At 36.0% G+C, this 19,079-nt stretch overlaps 1 protein-coding gene across 2 annotated transcripts; it reads right to left on the bottom strand.

Moving 5' to 3' along the window:
- Positions 1-757: 757 nt before the first annotated feature.
- Positions 758-18,350, bottom strand: nt5dc2 (5'-nucleotidase domain containing 2). 2 transcript variants are annotated; one of them, XR_015497138.1, is made up of 14 exons: positions 17,887-18,327; positions 17,369-17,553; positions 15,483-15,557; positions 15,334-15,389; positions 15,125-15,218; positions 13,045-13,173; positions 10,758-10,818; positions 10,074-10,176; positions 9,845-9,946; positions 8,700-8,781; positions 7,305-7,391; positions 5,713-6,202; positions 3,977-5,321; positions 758-1,924 (listed from the first exon to the last, which is right to left on the bottom strand). XR_015497138.1 is itself a non-coding variant. In NM_001077143.2 (14 exon segments), coding segments are annotated over 14 exon segments (1,812 nt in total). In that variant the 5' UTR covers positions 18,257-18,350; the 3' UTR covers positions 758-1,662.
- Between the last annotated feature and the right edge of the window lie 729 nt (positions 18,351-19,079).

The raw sequence follows: 19,079 nt of genomic DNA, 5'->3' as shown, positions 1-19,079 counted from the left end.
TGGGAAAAAATCTTACTTTTTACCAAACCATTAGTTTATTTATCTTTTTAAAACAAAAAACGATGCTTTGAAAAATGTTGGAAACTTGTAGCCATTGACAGCCATCGAAAAAAACATGATAAACATTGAAAGTCAGAGACTAGTAATTTTCAAGATTGATCAATGTATGTTTTATTAAAGAGCAAAAATCAGTACAAGGCCCTCGAAAAATGTGAAAAAAAAATATTAAAAAGCTTTTATTCACATGGCTAATCCTTGAAAAAACCTATGTGTGAAATTCAAAGTTTGGAACAAGTGGAGGATGCGTAAATAATGCCAGATTTTTTATTTGTGGGTGAACTATCCCTTTAAGCATAAAAAACACTGATAGTAATAAATGTTTCTTGAGCACCAATTCATATTAGGTTCAGTTTTTTCAAGATTGCAGTGCTGTATTTTACTCTACAGATCACATCAGATTTACCAGTAGATAGATATTAATATGGTTGCCTCTAGGATCTTTCCTTAGCCCTATAATATTTCCATCTATGCCCTTTGTCATTATATTAGTTTTAGTTTTCATTATGCCAATAATTAGCTGTACATTTAATTGAGACCAGAGGAAATTCTTAAAATATAATAAAAATAAATCAAGAATGCAGCATATAATGTTTCTAGCAATTAAAATTGTATTAAATTGGGATATAAGAGACCAAAAACTGTACACAGAAGCCATGGCAATAAATCTGGCATGTTTAGTGAAGGAGAATCAACACTATTAATACAAAGCCTTTTATTTGATTTTATAAATTGTAGAGCACGTACATACAAAAAGATGACATCTTTCTTGTTCCTGGAAAACCGAATTTAGCAGCATAGCTATTCACAGACTTAAATGTAAGCAAACAATGCTCTGATTGTACAGAAGCTTAGTCTAAAGCCACAAACAGTGAGGCCCGGCAAGGTCAAAAACAACAACAGCATTTGGTTTCGCCCACCAGGAGCTTCCATGTATGTAAAAACAGCTGTGATTTATAAACAAAAATCATAAAAAGCTGCGGCAACTGGCATTATGAGTTCATGTTTAAAAAACAATCGAGTCTAGGCTACATTATTCCTGTAGTGTAAAGATTAAGTAACATGACGACACCAAATCTAAGAAGCTATTTGACCTAATCATACATGGAATCAGACCTACTGTATTTGTAACTCTTATTGTGCATTTTTGGCCAGCGGCGCAATACTTTGGCCTAACCAGAGTTGAAAAACATCTGGGTACCCCAAGTATAGTCTATTTGTATCCATTCTGTTATCATGACTCATGTTAATACAAACATCACTCTGATGCGACTACAGCACTCATGACGACAGGGTTAATCTACAAAACCAAAACAAAAGAGAGAGAACTGTAAACCACTCAACACTATGTTTAGTAAGACATAATGCAACAGCATCAAATGTAAATAAAAAAATTAGGAGGTAAGAACATTAGGACGAATCCATCGACAAGCCTTTGTCTTTCACCGTCCAAGGCTTGAGAACGTTGAGATGCATTGTAACATAACATCCAGCAGGTGGCCCCGTTGCATGTGGTGTTAGCGCAGAAAGTGCCACGTCTCCATTGCCAAAGAGACACAACCCTCATTCACTTTTCAGTTCAGATTTGCACCTTTGGTGGGGGTTTTAGCGAATATGGGCCATTTCCTCCAAGAAGGGCGTCTTCATGCAGCCAGTGCAGAGCTGGTCCATCCAGAGGGGTGCTTCGTGTTGCAGGGGGGTCCGGCGGGGGTAGAACGTGTACGAGAGGTCATAGTTGAGCAAGCAGCTGATAGAGGCCATGTACAGGTCTGAGAATCGGCACAGGCGGCGGGAGAAGTAGGTCGGGTTGTGGCAGGTACGGAATATGCTGCCAAAGTGAGGGTTGAAGAGGTTCTTGGTGACGGCCCTGTAAAAATGGACATTGGGAGGCATGTTAGAAATCGAGATGGGTCGTTCGTGAACTATTATGCTTTTTTCGAACAAATCTTTCATGGTCCATTACCACTGAGTGGTACAGCACGGCAGGGGTTCTCAAACTTTCAGCCCGGGACCCCCAATATAACAATGCCAATGACTCCCAACCCCCACTATTTTTGGAAGTGGTTATAATCATACAAACGTTGCACACAACACTGACACAAACCAATAGGCCTATATAAACACAAGCATATTGGCAACACAAAAAAGTGCAACAGTCTAACAACCATATTATTTTTAATTTTTCATTATTATTTAATATTAACCTCACCTAATGAGACTGGTGGGCACAATATTTAAGTTACATCACCAGTCTTTTCTTGGTTTAATTTTGAAGACTGCCACCTAAAGATCATCCCTCATGTTCAGTTGTGGCCTGTATTTATTTTAAATGTATGTGAGTGCTGTAAAGGTGTCAAAGTTTAGCTATTGCCGTAAAATCAATCTAGTGCAACTGACGCTATTGCTCTGTCATTAATCTACTGTGAAAACCGTAAGGGGTTGCAATCCAATGTAAAAAATCAACAAAACACAAACAACAACAAAAACTAAAGGCTGATGGCGTTTTGATTGGATATTGTATTTTCATGTACCTACTGTATTTTTATCTTCTGTAGGTTTTGGATTAACAATGGTAATTTTAAAAGTTTGTTCAAATTTATTCGATTTTTGGAAATCACCAAGAGACCCCCTCTCATTGTCCCGCGACCCCCACTTTGAGAACCACTGCAGTACAGTACAGTTCGGTATGCTTTTATGGACATTTCCACTGACAAAGTGTACCAAAAAGTGAACCGTACCAATACCACTTTTTGGGTATCCAAGGGTACCTAGCACAATAAAAGTGTAACAAAAGGCGAAGCCAGACGTGCAGCTGAACGCTATTGGTTTACAGGAAAACGTCGCTAGCTCGTGCACAAGCCAGCAGAATGAAAACAAAAGAGGCGCGATATTTTAAAACACAGCCAAGACTTTACACCGTAATAATATATACATATAATAGCGAGTCATGGTCAACCCAAATAAGGTCTAAATGTATGCTGTGTGTAGTTTTTCTGTAATTGGTAACATATCAGGGAATGTAAGGGTCTGTATGTGTTCATATATATGTTGCATTTATTTATTAAATCACAGAAGCTATTTCACTATTTTGCACTATAATTGATCTGCAGTTATAATCAAATCATGTTCTGGCAGTGGAAATGCAAACCTGGTGACCAGTGGAAACTAGCCAAAAAGATCTCATGAAGTGCTTTGAAATTTGCATTTTCATTTAATGTTTGATGTAATCTCAACTGAAAAATAAAAAGAGGGTGCAACAGTAGCTCCTCCCCCTTTTTAAAAAACGGCCAATGGACGTCGCCAACTAATAGATATCCTTAAAACTAACAAGACTAACGCAAATGTTTTTATTTTAATTTCACGAGACCTTTAATGTGACTCGGGAAGAGGGGTGTGCTCCTAGCGATTCGTTCATTCACACATTGTACAGGTGGAAAGATTAATTAATTTGAGTCATTTGTTGATCACTTAAAAGACAAAATGCAGTCAGAGCTGAAAAAAAAAAAGATCTGTTCATTTATTGAGTCCATAGGTTTGAGTCATTCGTCTGTTACATGCTGTCACATGATGAACAAATGACTCAAAAACTTGAAGACTGGACAGAGGAACTATTCATGGCTCAAAGTGTGCATTGGTTAAACAAATGACTCAAACTTGACTGGTCAGAAGCGCTGAGCTGAGCTTATCCAAGATAAAACAAAACCATCTAAACAATGAATGATTATTTTCCCATTCTATTTATGACTTGTTTGTAGTGAGATCAACGTTTGGGCTAGTTGTAGATGTGTTCGGAAAGCAACTCAAAACATTTGAATATTTTGTCAAATTGAATGAAATGAAAGAAATCCAAAAAAAAGAGTCTCGCTGAACTAGTTAGAAAGTAAGTGAAATCATGAATTAATTGTGTAGCTTCACTTACCGTAGCTCTTCTCGCTCTTTCAGCCACTCCTGCAGAACTTTCTTGGACTCAGGATCCCGATACATCTGAAAAGCATGAGGGTCAAAAAAGTTTGTCTTCTGTAGAAAATTAACTCTCAAAAATTGACAAGGAAACTTTTAGAATTGGATTTAAGATGCCTCTAGGATAGAACAAATGAAAGCACTGTAGTTTCCTTAAAGTTAAGCAAAAACTGTACAACTAAATTGGGTTTAAAGTTGTAAAACAATTCTGCAACGTTGACGTAAAGAGCTTTCTTACTGCAGCAAACCCAGCACAATTTGATTAAATGTGCCTCAGTTACATTTTCTGTGAATGTTTCCTAAAATAAAAACTTTGTGTTTCTGACTAAGTAGTAACAATGTCACTAAGTAGTAACAACTAAGTAGGAACAATGCTGAAATCTCAACTTAAAAACTATTCTAAAACTCAACATTAGAAACACCTGGTCTAAAAAATAACTAAGCTCCACAAACCAAAACAAAAATGTTATAATAACAACAAAAAGTGGTTACTCTTTAATATCAAATGTCTGGCTTATTCAACGCTCCTGTTATCATTCTTTTCGTTGGCCAATTCGTTGAAAACTCTTATGGCCTTTGCACAAACACAGGAAAAGCCAATTATTTGTGTACTGAGTGATTGCTTCAGGACAAGCTGACTTGTATGTAAAGAAACATTGTCTGTTTACATTTTAAATTCCCTTTTGTCCCAAACATTTTATAACAGAGCACACGGTTGAATGGATTCTCAATGGATAACCCTGATCATGCCAAGCTTTTCTTACACAGAGAATCTAACTTTAGACTTGAACAATCAATTCAGATCAATATCAAGCGTATGGGCCTCTGCCAAACTTATCAGGTCAGTCCCCTGTAACCACACGAGGAACACAAGCACATGTCACGCAGAAGCCATTATTTTGATCTCATTAAAAGGGATCGTTAACTCAAACAAGAAGAGTTAGTTAACTCAACTTTAATCAAAGATGGAGTTTTTTTTCTTCAATAGAACATGAAGAAAGATCTGAAACTGTTTCTTCGGGCTCTATGACTTTTAAACCTACGTCCTAATGGTAACATTTCAAAAGTGGAGTGAAGGGGATGTGTACTATCTTTAAAAATCGCAACTGCTGTTTTTTTCCATAAAGGAGTAAAATAGAATCTGCGGCAAATGTTGTTTGAGACCAGTTATCTTATTTGCCTGATTCATAATTAGCAATAATTTCTTCTTCTGTTTAAGTGTCGAGTTACCAAACAACGAAACTATAATATAAGTGAGAACACTCTCTATTAATGATCTGTATGTCATGATTATAGTCTGTGTACTGTTAGGTCCCATGTGGGACCTGTTTGTATGTGTGTTTTTTTGTGTGATTTTTGCAGAGCCTGCATGCGTGATTGCAGATTGGTGGGTGGGTCATCCCACCTGAGACTCATCGTGGGGTGTTTTATAAGGAGTCCGGCATTCGGTCTAGAGGAGCTCGATTAGCCGGACGTCTCTGCTTGGCGTTTTTGATTTAGTTTTGTGTTTGGATCATGAGCTCAGTACACTTCCATACACATGCTTTTCACTACTGACTTTCACCTATACTGACTTGGATTGCTTTAAATACTTTTGTTAATTATATGTTTTGTTAATAAATCATTTCTCTTTTCAATTTACCTGGTCCGTATTGTCTCTCTAATGTTGCAACTTTGAGCCGGTTGTAACAGTACTAATATCAAAACTTCTCCACTTGGGGAAGAGACAGAGACGCTGACTGGTCTTCTTATAAACAGCCTCTACATTACTATCAAACTCTTTTGGTCACATCCAAAATGCATGTTTATTTTCACTCACTTAAAAAGTATAAAAAATGTTTACAGGTTGATATTTTTCTGATCCCATAACTCTGTGGTTTGTAACAGATAATTTCAATATAATGTTATTATATATTTTTTCTATTTGCATTCATGTTTTAAGTTTTTACTGCAAATTTCACATCAATACCCCTGTAATTCCTGACTCATGCCAACATTTAGCAACGCTCAACAGGAAGCATTTTGAAGAAGTCTTAATGCTCACCTGCATGCGCTCTAGCAGCCCAGTAAGCGCCTGCAGCCACGTGAGACTCTGCGCGTACTGCTCTGTGTTCACCACCTTCGTCTCCACCTCCAGTTCGGGAACAATCGCTCCTGTTCTCCAGCCATGACGCAACATCAGGTCCTAAAAATGACAGAATGGGATGTTTAGACAATAATCAATTCATAATTACATTTTATGACTATTCAGACCCCCTAGTTTTTTCGCAATTCTGCAATTGCTGAATCCAACGCAAAATCTAAAAAAGTCGCTAATTTTTACGATCACACAAAATTCTTAATTAAACACAAAATAATCAAAAAAATGTAAATAATCTCATCATAAAACATCAAATTCCAAACCATATAATCAAATTATATTTATTTCAGTTTGCATTTGTTTTACATGACTTACAAACGTTGTATGCACAGCGCATGTGAGGTTTTTAAGTGTCACGGGAAAAAAAATGACGTCTCACCTGCGCCCTCACAATCATTACATTACATGGAATGGGGAGCGGGGGTGAGTTTTCAGCTTCTGCAGTAAGCAGGCGCAGATGAAGCACGAGAGATTTGCATGTGAAGTCATAGCAAAGATGAGATATAGATATCCTGTGGCGCGAATTTGCCGCTTTGTGCATTAGAAGTGCTTCAGACTGCAAAAGAAAGTTAGAGCAAACGGAGCAACGGAACAGATGGAAATTGGTTTAAGGATCACAGCCGCTTGATGCGACCAAATTAAAGGATATTATTTATTCTTTACATGTATAGACAGTATTATGGTGTGCGTCAAATTGATAAATGTTTTCATTTAACTCTTTCCCTGCAATTAAAAAGAGAAAACGTTTCCCTGCCATTAACGAGTTTTACGGCAATCCGTGTTTTAGGTATATTAAGGTAGAGGAAGCCCATGTCCTATCTGTGACATGATGTCAGATGCTCCAGGGAGTGAGAAAGTAAGATTGTGGATAAAAATAAAAGTCATACAAACTTCCTTTGGCTTAATCCCTACCATTTTAGATATTGTCTTGACAAGAGACCAAAATAAAGAATCTTTATTTTTATGATTTGTGTCATTGTCAAAACAATCACAAAGAAAATCATGAAAAACTAGGGGGTTTGACTATAGAAGCTACACAGTGATATTCACTGCAGCTTTTGCTGAAAACACTAAAGCTTAAAGCAGTAAAACAAAAGCCAGGCATATGCGCAACAAATGTGCAGACAGAAGCATGAAGATGACTCACGGCCAAATCACTGTAGAGATGATCTCCAAAATAAAAAACCTTGGATCCTCGCCATCCTGTCAGCTTGAGAAAATCCACAAGGTTTCCCTGAAATGAAGCAAAGCAAAGGCAGTTTTGTTAGCCAACTGCTAATTTTGTGATTGATGTAAAAGTCTCAACTAAGCTAAAATGACAACACCCTGCAGGTTTTTTCACTTGGGTTTTCTGGAAGCTACGTGTCAACACTCGTGTCGTATAGTTGGAAGGGTTTGCTCTAAGGTTTCTGCCAGGGAACTTTCCCATAAGTCTTTCCCAATTTAGGATGGTTTTCATTTGCTGTTTTAGCTTGAGTGTGTGCACGTAGTTTCAGTGCTGGTCAGCCAAGTGTGTTCGTACAAGCCTGACAACACTGAACTGTGTTACATTGATTTTTCCGTTGAGACTCAGGTTGACCTCGTCACCTTCTTTTCCACTTTTTCCAAATTGAAACAGCAGAATAATGTGGATAAATCACTCAGATAAGCAATGCTTAGCTCAGGGGTGCCCAAACTTTTTCCTATAAACGGCCAAAAAGCAAACTTGATTGTGGGTTGTGGGCCGAATATATACACCAAACCGTATATATTAAATTTACCTTGCGTAATTTCCTAATTTATTGGATAATATTTAAAAATGACTAGTAATAATCATATTAACTAGTGTATCTTATGTACTAAAGTATCTTATGTAAGGTTTACTAATGAAATTATTACAGTAAAATCATCAACAATCCCATTTATATCACAATGCAGTTCAATAGGGAATAGTCGAGCTGCTTCTGCCTTTACCTTGTTTTGCTCGCAAATACCTTAAGCATTGACTTCTATCTGACAGTATTTACATTTTAAAAGTCTGATTCATTTACAACATTTAATTGAATCATTTAATTTCAATCTGCATTTTTTGTAGCTTAGCAATAAAACAAAAGGTTACGTTAAACTGGAAATGGCCATCTCTGTCAAAAACATTCGCTTCAACTACCTCCCCATCATTCTCCCACTCTTTTCTGATGGGATGGTGGGCCAAATCAAAGGTTACCATGGGCCAACTTTGGCAAGCAGGCCCTACTTTGGGCATCTGTGGCTTAGCTGAAGAGATTTGTGTTATCCTTACAGGCGCTGTAAAATTTTGTTTTAGCCAAAAAAAAATAACTATGTATTTTTCTAAATAACAAAAGGAGGCATATAAATAGGTCAAATGACTTAGTAATTCTGAACAAACTGTCCCAAATGCATTTGTAATCCCTGGTTTAATCCAGACAGAGAGATGAATCAGCATAAATGATGTAGCAAATAAAAGCCTCCTGGAAAAAACTGCTCAAAATCATCTTCGCTGAACAAACAAAAGTGATACAGAAGAAAAGCAGATCTGCATTACCTGTTTATAAATCTGTCCCTTCTCCAAAGTCTTAATTCTGTCCCACTGCAGGTCTCCATTGCTGTCCAAACGTCTGAACGGTCTGGAATAATCAAAGAAATTCGATTTAAAACACTGCCAAAAAGAAACAATTAAGGACAAAAATTTTTATTAAAATCCCTGAAAAAGTCAAAACATTTTGTTTTTCAAATTTAATATATTGACTGAAAGCTAAATTTATAAATAACTTTTTAATTTCAAACAAATGTTCTTTTGAAAATTCTATTGATAAAAACAGAATTAGGTTTATTGTCATGTCAGCTTAAATAGGGTATATGCAGAATTGGATTTTCACAATAATACAGACATAACACTACGTCTTCAAAAGACTTGCAAAGAAAAATATCAATACAAAACAATAAAGAGAAAAAAAGAAAAGGAAAAAAAGAAGAAGCTCAATTTATATATTAAACAGGACTATCTCAAAATAAAAAGATCAGAAAAATCGCTAAAAACATTGCTTATTTTTCATATAACAATACAGTTACAATATTCCTTTTAGGGAAAAGACTAGGTTCCAAAGAATCCAAATATAGAGTCCAAAAAAATTAATAAAAAATAACTCAAAAATTATCTTGTGCAAGTGATGGAGATTAAACACTAATCCAATTAAGTAAAATATTATTTCTGGCAGCAAAGGTTTATATATTTTACAATTTCTTATTAGCTGATGAAAAAATGTGTCCATTAGTTATATATCATTACTGTCAAAATTCACCTGCATGTTAAATAAAAAAGGACTTTTAATTTTGCAGTAACCTGGGTCAAGCACTTCTGAACTATGCAGTTACAAAATCAGCATGTTTAAGGTCTGTTTTCTTTGATCAACAATCTTCCCTGCTTTATTGATTTAAAATGGGTCTCAAATTGTGCTAGAAGTTCTGCATTAAATTACATTTATCAGCGCCATGCCTTTAAAATATGAGCATTTATTTTATTTCCGTATTTTCAATGCCATGTCTGGGCTCGCCTGCTAATCCTGACGGGCGCATGCGTATAAACGGCATTTCACCTGTTTTATGCATGATCGACTAAATAAATGCTGAAGACTACTTTTTTTTTTTTTAATCCTTCAAAATCTTCCATTTACATTAAGGCAAACTTACTTTATGCAGTCATTAAAGAAATGTGGTTTGTCTGCTTGAACAATGACAACATCAAAGAAGTCCCTCCACTCTTTTCCGACCATGTACTTCATGCCTTTATCACTGGAAAAAACACAGACACAAATACTCTGAATTAATGAATATTGGGGGGGAGCTTCACTTTAAGGAGGCCTTTAAATCTACTTCACATTATGAATGCATTTGAATGTGATGAAGCACAAAAACTCACACAAAGCTGAAGGGGCTGTTGGTAATAAGGAAAAGCTTCTTCCCCTGACTGGCCAGCCGGTGCAGCACAGCGTACGTCTCGTCTCCTCGCAGAATGTATTTCTCTGGAGAACAAATAAGGAAGGAAACAGGGTCACAAAAGGCAGAAAGTTGAAAAACAGAAATCTGGGGGTCTTTTAAAAGCCAGTCTACATTCTACAAATCAGTCATTTTTGCAGACTGATGATGGTCAGGCAGAATCTGATCAAATCGGGTTCTCCTGTTTACATAAAAAGTGTTTATACTGCAATGAAACATCTGTGATAAGGATTTACATGTTCCCTTCTTGTTTGCAGGGATACAACAAATTAAAACTACAGATTAGATTGGGCCAGAAGGGCTTGCTTAAAATCTCATCCTCCAGAGAGATGCCATTATGCAACAGTCTGCTGCTCTGAAAACAAAAGACTGCTCTGCTTTTATACACACACACACACACACACACACACACACACACACACACAAAAACGCACTGCGCAAAATGGGTCTGTGAGGGTCATCTTCACGTCTGGTTTCTATTAGCTACAGGTTTCAATAACACTGGCTGAAGAAACTCATTGCAAGTCCTACTCGAACTGAGATTTTAATCTATTTTGTGCCTCATGTTGTATGGATATGATTTGGGTGCATATTTGTTCATACTCACCGAGATCTTGCATAATCCATTTATACATGTAACCCTTGATATGCACCATTCCAATCGCATCCTGAAAAGACAGAGTTTTTCATGTAAGTTCAATTGCTGGTGCTCTATGAATTCTCAGAATTTAGAAAACAAAGATGGAAATTTGGGTATCTACAGAAGTCAAGTGGATCCAAACCTTTCAACAATACCCATTTTGTCTTAGGACTACTTTGTACATTTTTAATCCACTTCAGAAGTTGACTACTGTAATCATAAAAATGGAATTTGCTAAAAAAAATAAAATAAAATAACTTTTGAAAGATTTTGAAAACATTTGGATGAGTTAAGCAAAAGTAGGTCTGTACACCTAATCAGATAAACAAACTATTAATTTTAGGTATGTCACGATTGATGTTTATGCTGTTTTAGGCATTTGTTTTCTTACAATATGAGGACATGAACACATGAATTTCATAACCAGAACTGATTCCAGAGTCACTTCACTGGCATTTTACCATTTTCAAGAGTTCACACTTAGATATGCTAGAAAGGACCCTGAGCTCAGAGATTATTGAGCCCAAGGCTCCCGTCTGGTCATTAAGCATATAAAGGTGGTCTGAGATCAGGTAGGTCTCGAGAGCTCCCCTTAGAAAAGGAGGAGATGAGATGGAAGGGGGGATTCTTTCAAAACAAAGACAATGCAGTAGGGTACAAATTTATTTTAAGCTGATTGAATTATTACTGATTACTGATGAGAACCAGCCGTGCTCAATCTTATCACGTGGTTCTCTCGAAATTAGTCGATGAAACTTCACTTATTTAAAGACTCACAGATACCCAAGCATCGTCATATCACCTCATTAACAAGCTTAGATTAACATAAAAATTACAATAAATTTGACCTAATATAATTTTACATTAGACAACATTGCAGTGGTAGAAATAAAAAAATTAAAAAATACTTCAAAAAAAGAATAATATTCTTCCATGGTTAAATTTCTAACTATAAACAGTTAAATTTAATAGTTAAATTTAGAGTATATGCTAACATGAACAAACAATGTAAATACCATTTATTAGAGTATTTATACATCTTTATCAACAAAAGTTGATGAAAAAAGTTGTTCATTGTGAGTTCATGTTAAAACTTTCAACAATGTCCAATAGTTAATGCATTTACTAACAGCAACAAACAATGAACAATAAAATTGAAAGTTTTATTTTATTTTGTTGCTAGATTGATGTTACCTTTAACATGACTAAAATTGTATTAGAGTAAATAAATTTCAGTTTTTTAAATCAAAACTGCTGTAGAATTAGATAGTTGTGAAATCTTTGTCATGATTTTGAAGAAGTAAACATACAATGTTTTTTCGAAGCCTAAAATTCCATTTAATTATTAAAAAAAAGTTTTTTAAAAAAGAAAAAAAAAAAGATTTAACAGAGCATGACAATGCTTACATTTTTCAAATGATAAAAGTTTTTGTTTTTCTGAACCAGCGTTTGACACAAAACACTTTCGATTCTCTGTTTTATCTTCCCTTTATTCCCTTTCCCCTTAGTAAGTAAAATGATTTTTTAAAACTGCCTTTTCACTCGCTTTACTTTGATCTGGTGCCAGGTTTCCGGTTCCCCCTCTGACATGTTACGTACATTCGCGTCTCTGCGGGTACAGTACAATCTGTTCTACCAGCAGTGCGGTCAGAAGCCACTCAAAAAGCTGCACTAAAAAGATAAACAACTGTGGCGTGCTGACGCTCGACTTCCTGAAAGGCGCTGCGGCCAACGTGTTAATGAGGCAAGCCCCTAATTACCCACTAAAAAAACCTATTGGACTCATACCGACACATCTGCCAGGTCTAAAACTAAAAAGATTGACCAAGTTTTTTTTATTTCCAGTTAATCGGCTCAAGCTAAAGAGAATGTAAAGCAAGGTTGGAAAGCAGAAGTGAAAGACAAGACTACTTTTTGCAAGTAAATTGACCAGAAACAGCATGAAAAAACAAAGTCACTCTGTAACCCAATTCAGGACCACCGTGATCCAGGCTGAAAGAAAACAAATCCGTCAGTGGTGCTTAACCATGGGCTGAAGAAAGAATCTGCTCAGCTTGACGACAGAGTTTACAAAACGAAAGACAAGAAACAGCTCTCATGGTTTTAAATGACAAAAGCAGTTTGTAAACTATTCCCACAGTCTGTGAAAACAGGCCGGCTTTATTGTGCTAATTCACCTACAGGTTTCTGATCGTCAGGAAATCACACAGTGGTTTGAGCGAGATTCACCAAGGTGTTTTCACTTGACACTTACGGAGACGTCTTTGTAGAGATGCACTGGGTCGTACTCGATGTCGTTTGAGATGAAGTAGTCGTTTGCAGCTGCCAGGAGAGTCATTTCGGGGATGGAGAAAACGTCCATGAACTGCTTCATTTTGGGACCCTGAAACAAACCATAATAAAATGCATGAGACTGATGTCATTTACACAAAGCTGCTTTCATCTACGTGCTAAAATTACATGTCAGATCTAGCAGGAGATGAAAATACTTTTGTGCGACTGCTAGGAAATTGCAGGTCATATATTTTAATGACCGTTTTGCTGAAAAACCTTACACACACAAAGTTAGCCAGTATTTTAACCAAATCTAACAGTCTTGAATTTGCATGGCCACATCAGCAGTTTGTAAAAAAAAAAAAAAGGATTTAAAAAAAAGAAAAGAAAAATTCAAAGTGACAACTTTGTACACTGGTTCTCTACTGGCTTATAAAAATATGAAAAGGCAAGAAAACATTGTAGGGCTGCACATTATTTCATTTAAGCATAGATATCTCAATGTGTTCGCAATAGTCAAATCGCAGGATGTGCATTATTGAGAGATTGTAGTTGATAAGCACAATCATAACAATACAAAACTTTATTATCAGACTTGCATCTGAACTTATTCTTGCATAACAGCATGATAAATACTCCTTACAAAGAGACAAAGAAAGAAAACCCATTTTACATGGACCATATTCAGCGCCAGGACAACCTGATGTACAAATGACTTTAACTTCACTTTATTAAAACTTGATCTAAATCGATTGTTAGAGTTTAATGGTATAAACTCACGATTCAACACATGACTTGTGATATGTTTATTATTATTTATCTATGATTGACACCCTTTAAAATCACCCCAATCAAACTAAATTCAAGTCATCTGGTGAATTTCTATACATATCGCGATATATATAGCAGAAAAACAAAATAACGCAACGTCAGATTTTTCCAATATCGTGCAAGCCTAAAACATAGTACAGAATATGAACTACAAAAAACACACTAGCTGAAGTCAGAATTATTAGCCCCCTTTGAATTTTCATTTCTTTTTTAAATATTTCCTAAATGATGTTTAACAGAGCAAGGAAATTTCACAGTATGTCTGATAATATTTTTTCTTCTGGAGAAAGTCTTATTTGTTTAATTTCAGCTAGAATAAAAGCAGTTTTCAATTTTTTAAAGACATTTTAAGGTCAAAATTATTAGCCCCTTTAAGCTATATATTTTTTTCGAAAGCCTACAGAACAAACAATCATTAAGAATAAATTGACTAATTATCCTAAACTGCTTAGTTAACCTAATTAACCTAGTTAAGCTTTTAAATGTCACCTTAAGCTGAATAGAAGTGTCTTGAAAAACATCTAGTCAAGTATTGTTAACTGTCATCATGGCAAAGATCAAATAAATCCGTTATTAGAAATAAGTTATTAAAACTATTATGTTTAGAAATGTTGAAAAATCTTCGATCTTTTAAAAAGAAATTAGGGAAAAAAATAAACAAGGGGCTAATAATTCAGACTTCAACTGTACATCGATTTAAATCAAGCATGCAACAGTTTATTAAGCAAATTGTTTGATCTGTTGTTTTTTCTCTACTGTCAGCAATATATAACTAATTCATACAGACTTGTGAGCCACAAGTTGGACTAGACTTCAAAAGATTAGCCATTACTAAATATTTTACTACATCCATTTTTTTATCATTTATAAAATATTTTGGAACACGGAGTAACCAGAAACATGTAGATATCGATTTACCACTAAATACCCAAGTTAGGAAAACACAGGGTTTCCCACGACCATGTAAACACTGCCCAGAGGAACGTGCCTGATAACCATCTCCAACAGAAAGGGGCTGAAATGTTTTTTTTTGTAGGTATATAGAGCTATGCCACTTATTCATGGTGACTGGGCACACAAAATCAGATCTGAGCTCCTGTAGGGTGGCACCACATTACCCTCACTGACCTCTCAGTAATGAGGCAGAAAAATGTAAGCATTGCTATGTAAACATCTGCCCTCGAGTGCAAAAAAGAAAAATGCTTAAAAAATTAATGCGGAGCAATCACCTTGCCATAAAATCCGCTGACTTGGTGGAGGGGAACATGATTTGAGCCTCCATAAAGCTTCATGACCTCATCATCAGGGACAGGCTTCAGACCCCTGCGTATGCAGAAAAATAAAGCAAGTAAAATAACAAATAAATAAATAATAAACCCTATGAATTATATAAGATGCGTCTCCACACAAACCAAGCTGAATTCTAATCTGAATTTACCTATAAACGGTGCCCAATTGGATGTAATGGAAAGCATCAATTTTCATCAGCAGTCCCTGTATCAATCAAATAAAAGGGGGTTCATTCATTTTACCGCACATTTCAAATAAATAATGCTGTTAAAATCAAATCTGGAATGTTTATTGCACCTTTTGGATGTCATAGTGAAGGCCCCGAGTTGCAAAGTTGGGAATGTAGTCGTACTTACTGATTCCCTCTGGGTACTAGTGAAAGAAGGAAAGAAAGACACAGCAATACTTGAGTCCTCTCAGAAATGCCAACCTTTAACCTCACACCCCCTGACTCCACATGACTCCCCAGACAGACCGCCATCACTGGAACAATACAGCAAAACAGAACTGCACAAAATCTGAACGGCTAAAGCAAAAAGGTCCGGGATTCATCTGTTGTGTTTGGGGCCATTCGAACAGAATGCGTTTTGCATTCCACTGCTGTGCTTTTTCTATTGTTCTTCTAGGCTTTCACGATGGACGTGTTTTGACTGTTATGCTCACGTCATTTAAAGTGTTTAAAACATGCAACTAAAATTAGTTTAACTTTACAAGCCATGCCTTAAGTCCATGTAAAGAGACTTATGCATTCAGTATGAATGACCTCTTTATGTTAAGGGGCTGTTCACATGTCACATGTTTTGCATCTCACTGTGCTGCTTTTACATTATTATTCAACAGAAACATTAACACTCTCGACAGTTGTGTTTGAATATTTTACAATGTGCTAATAGCACAGATCTCTAGTTAAAAGTAGACCTTGCATATTTATAAAATACCACTTTACTGTGTTTTGTCATTTTAAATGCAAAACAGATGTTTATATACACACACAAGGGTTTTTAAATGTTTTAAAATAAGCTTCTTCTGCTCACCACGGCTGCATTTATTTAATAAAAAATATAGTACAAATTGTTAAATGTTATTGCACTATAAAATAACTGTTTAAAAGTAGTTTATTATTTATTGCTGTAATTTTAATGATGATTTTTAGCTTCTTCACTCACATAATTCCTCAGAAATCACTGTAATATGAATTACTGTTATTATTAGCATTATTGGTATGGTAATAGTAATAAAAGCAATAATGACTGGAGCAATAATTTCATTTGAAGCTACATATAATAAGTAATAAATAAATATTTAACAGTTTAACTTTTTTTTTTACATTTTATAAATGCTGCCCTGATCAACAAAATAAAAACATGAAAAAAACTGACCCCAAACCTTTGACCGATAGTGTACAATTAAATACATTCAGTCTTTACCTAACATTTGTTATTCCACTATCCTGCAGTCTTAAATGTTTTTTTCTGAGTAAAAATTTGCTAGCTCTTTCCATTTAGGTATTAAGATTAAGAGTTAAAACAAAATGCATTTTATTTCTTTTTTTAAGTTAAAAAGACAAAAGTAGGTTTGGTTCTGTCATGTCACTTCTTGTCACTTCTACATTAAACAGCGGATGGTTTTCTATATAAATCTTTACTTGAATTTTTAAAACGAATTGCATTTCTAGACATGTTTTTTTATTCTGCAATACTGCGTTTTAAATGCAAAATTGTTATGTCATTTCTGCATTCTACTTGGAATATATTGCTTTGTTTTGCTCTGTAAAAATGTCAAGTCCTTTACATATAGATTTTTTTTTTAACTCTTTTAAAAACCACCTCTCTAGACCTTTCTTTCATTGTGCTAGACACGTTTTTGTTCATGGCTTGTTTCTAAATTATGTACTTTAGTAAATGCAGATAGACAAAAGTGTTGGACAGTTGTTATTGCGCACTGTGTGTTTTGAAAGCTCAGTGAGCTGATGTTAAGATAAGTTCAACGAGATTTCAATCCACTTCCCTGCATCTCCCGTCAGACGCACAAACGCTTTCTGTGTGAACGGATTTCTTGCGTATTACCTCATTATAACACTGTTATAATATGCCATATTTACATACTTTTTCTTTAATAACAACAAAATATGCAAACAATATGTTTCATGGCCAAATAATAGGTTTTAACTGTATTTCTCGAACCTTGTAGTGTTGAACAAGAAACTCTCGCGCCTTGTTGTAGATCATCTCGTCCAGCGCGCTGGAGTAAAGTGCGAGCGTGTAATCATAGTCAAAGCCGTAGATGTCCACCTCCTCCAGATTCACCTCATTATTGGCGTAGATGGTGGAGGGGTTCAGGAGACTGCACACTCCTGGAGGAATCAAATCTGGAACGAGGAAATGAGCCTTAAAGTTGATTTTTTTTATTTATTATTATTTAATATATATATATATATATATATATATATATAATGTGTAAATTATTTATTTAACTGTCCATAGACATGGCAAATAAGCCCATCTTTCTTAGACCGGAGGCTATGGTGAATTAAAAAACATCGATCATGCTCTGGACATGTGAATGGCAGTTGGCAGTTGTTTACAAAATGTCCAGAGGCCAGCGCCTCTTTAGGAGGGTTGAAAAGAGGACGAACGAGTTTTGGAGCCCGTGCAAATATTAAAGATGATCACATTTAAGAACTGAAGTTATATCAACATACCGTGCACGAGCCGTTTCATCTCATTGTATCTTGCCCACAGGTATGTTTTATTGTTGATCTGCGGGGCCGTGGATGAAAAAGCCCTGCCAGATTTGGTCAGGGATTCTTCGCCTCTACTTTTGCCCACAAACTGGTGTCTGTGAGATGTGACTGGTGCTGCAACCGGATTATGATTAGCTGCCAAGTGTTTCGTCGGTCCACAGTTTTGTCCATCTTTGCAGCATTTCTGTCCGTTCATTGTTGAACCAGTCGAGGTGAAGCTCCCGCATGCAAAAGCAGGAATATTCAATCCTGCGCAAAGGGAAACTCTGCAGCTGGAGCCTCTTTGCCACATTGCGTTACTAAAACTTCCTATTTTTTTGCAAGCCATGTCTAAACTATCCTAACGAAGTTGTTTACTTCTTTCATTCGCACTTGCCCCGCGTGTTCAGCACAACCACTGCTGTTGGAACTGATAGAGCTTTGTTGAGGGCATCGCTGGGTGGGGCACAAGCTGTAGAGCTATCGAATCAAACGACAAACATATAATGATTGACGGTTGGTTGAGCCAATAAGACGCGGACATTGACGCGTCGCTCATTTAGGGGTTTGGTTTAGGGGGAAACGTGTTTACATGCCTGTTCAACCAATACGTTTCCTGGATATATATTTTTTTGCAATATTTCATGCCTCGCGATTGGTCAAAACGACATAGCAACTGCCTACATGCGCTACGTGACCAATATGGTTAAGACAGTTTTTGTTCTTGGAGACGCTGGCATGTATGTACTAGAACAACAGTAAAGGATCGGGTTGTTCTTCAAAAACATTTTTTTCCTGAAGCTTTTTTGTATGTTTTCAGTTTTGCATGTTTCACTGCAGATGTCAGGAGCGCTGATAGACAAATCCGCTGCAGCATAAACACTGAAACAAACGGGAGGCATCATGGGACGCTTTAGTGCAATGGCAAAACAATTGATTTACTTCTGCTGACCATGTGTTCGACTTATCTTACTGTCTTATCCTAAAAGATAGCAAATCTGGTTTTATGCATGAAACTCTTCCGAAATGCACACATTTTTTCAATTAGTCGATTTCAGGTCGTGCTGAAATCACGTTTTACACACATTCATTTGATTCACAACTTGTTATAAATAACAGGACATAAATTAAAGGGAGTAAAGACGCAAATGTTGCTGCTAAATGGTCATTTT

Source organism: Danio rerio, chromosome 8, assembly GCF_052040795.2.
Source record: "Danio rerio strain M-AB ecotype USA chromosome 8, GRCz13ab, whole genome shotgun sequence".
NCBI lineage: Eukaryota > Metazoa > Chordata > Actinopteri > Cypriniformes > Danionidae > Danio > Danio rerio.
Note: the sequence above shows the minus strand (reverse complement) of the source record. Positions and strands in the feature narration are given on the sequence as shown.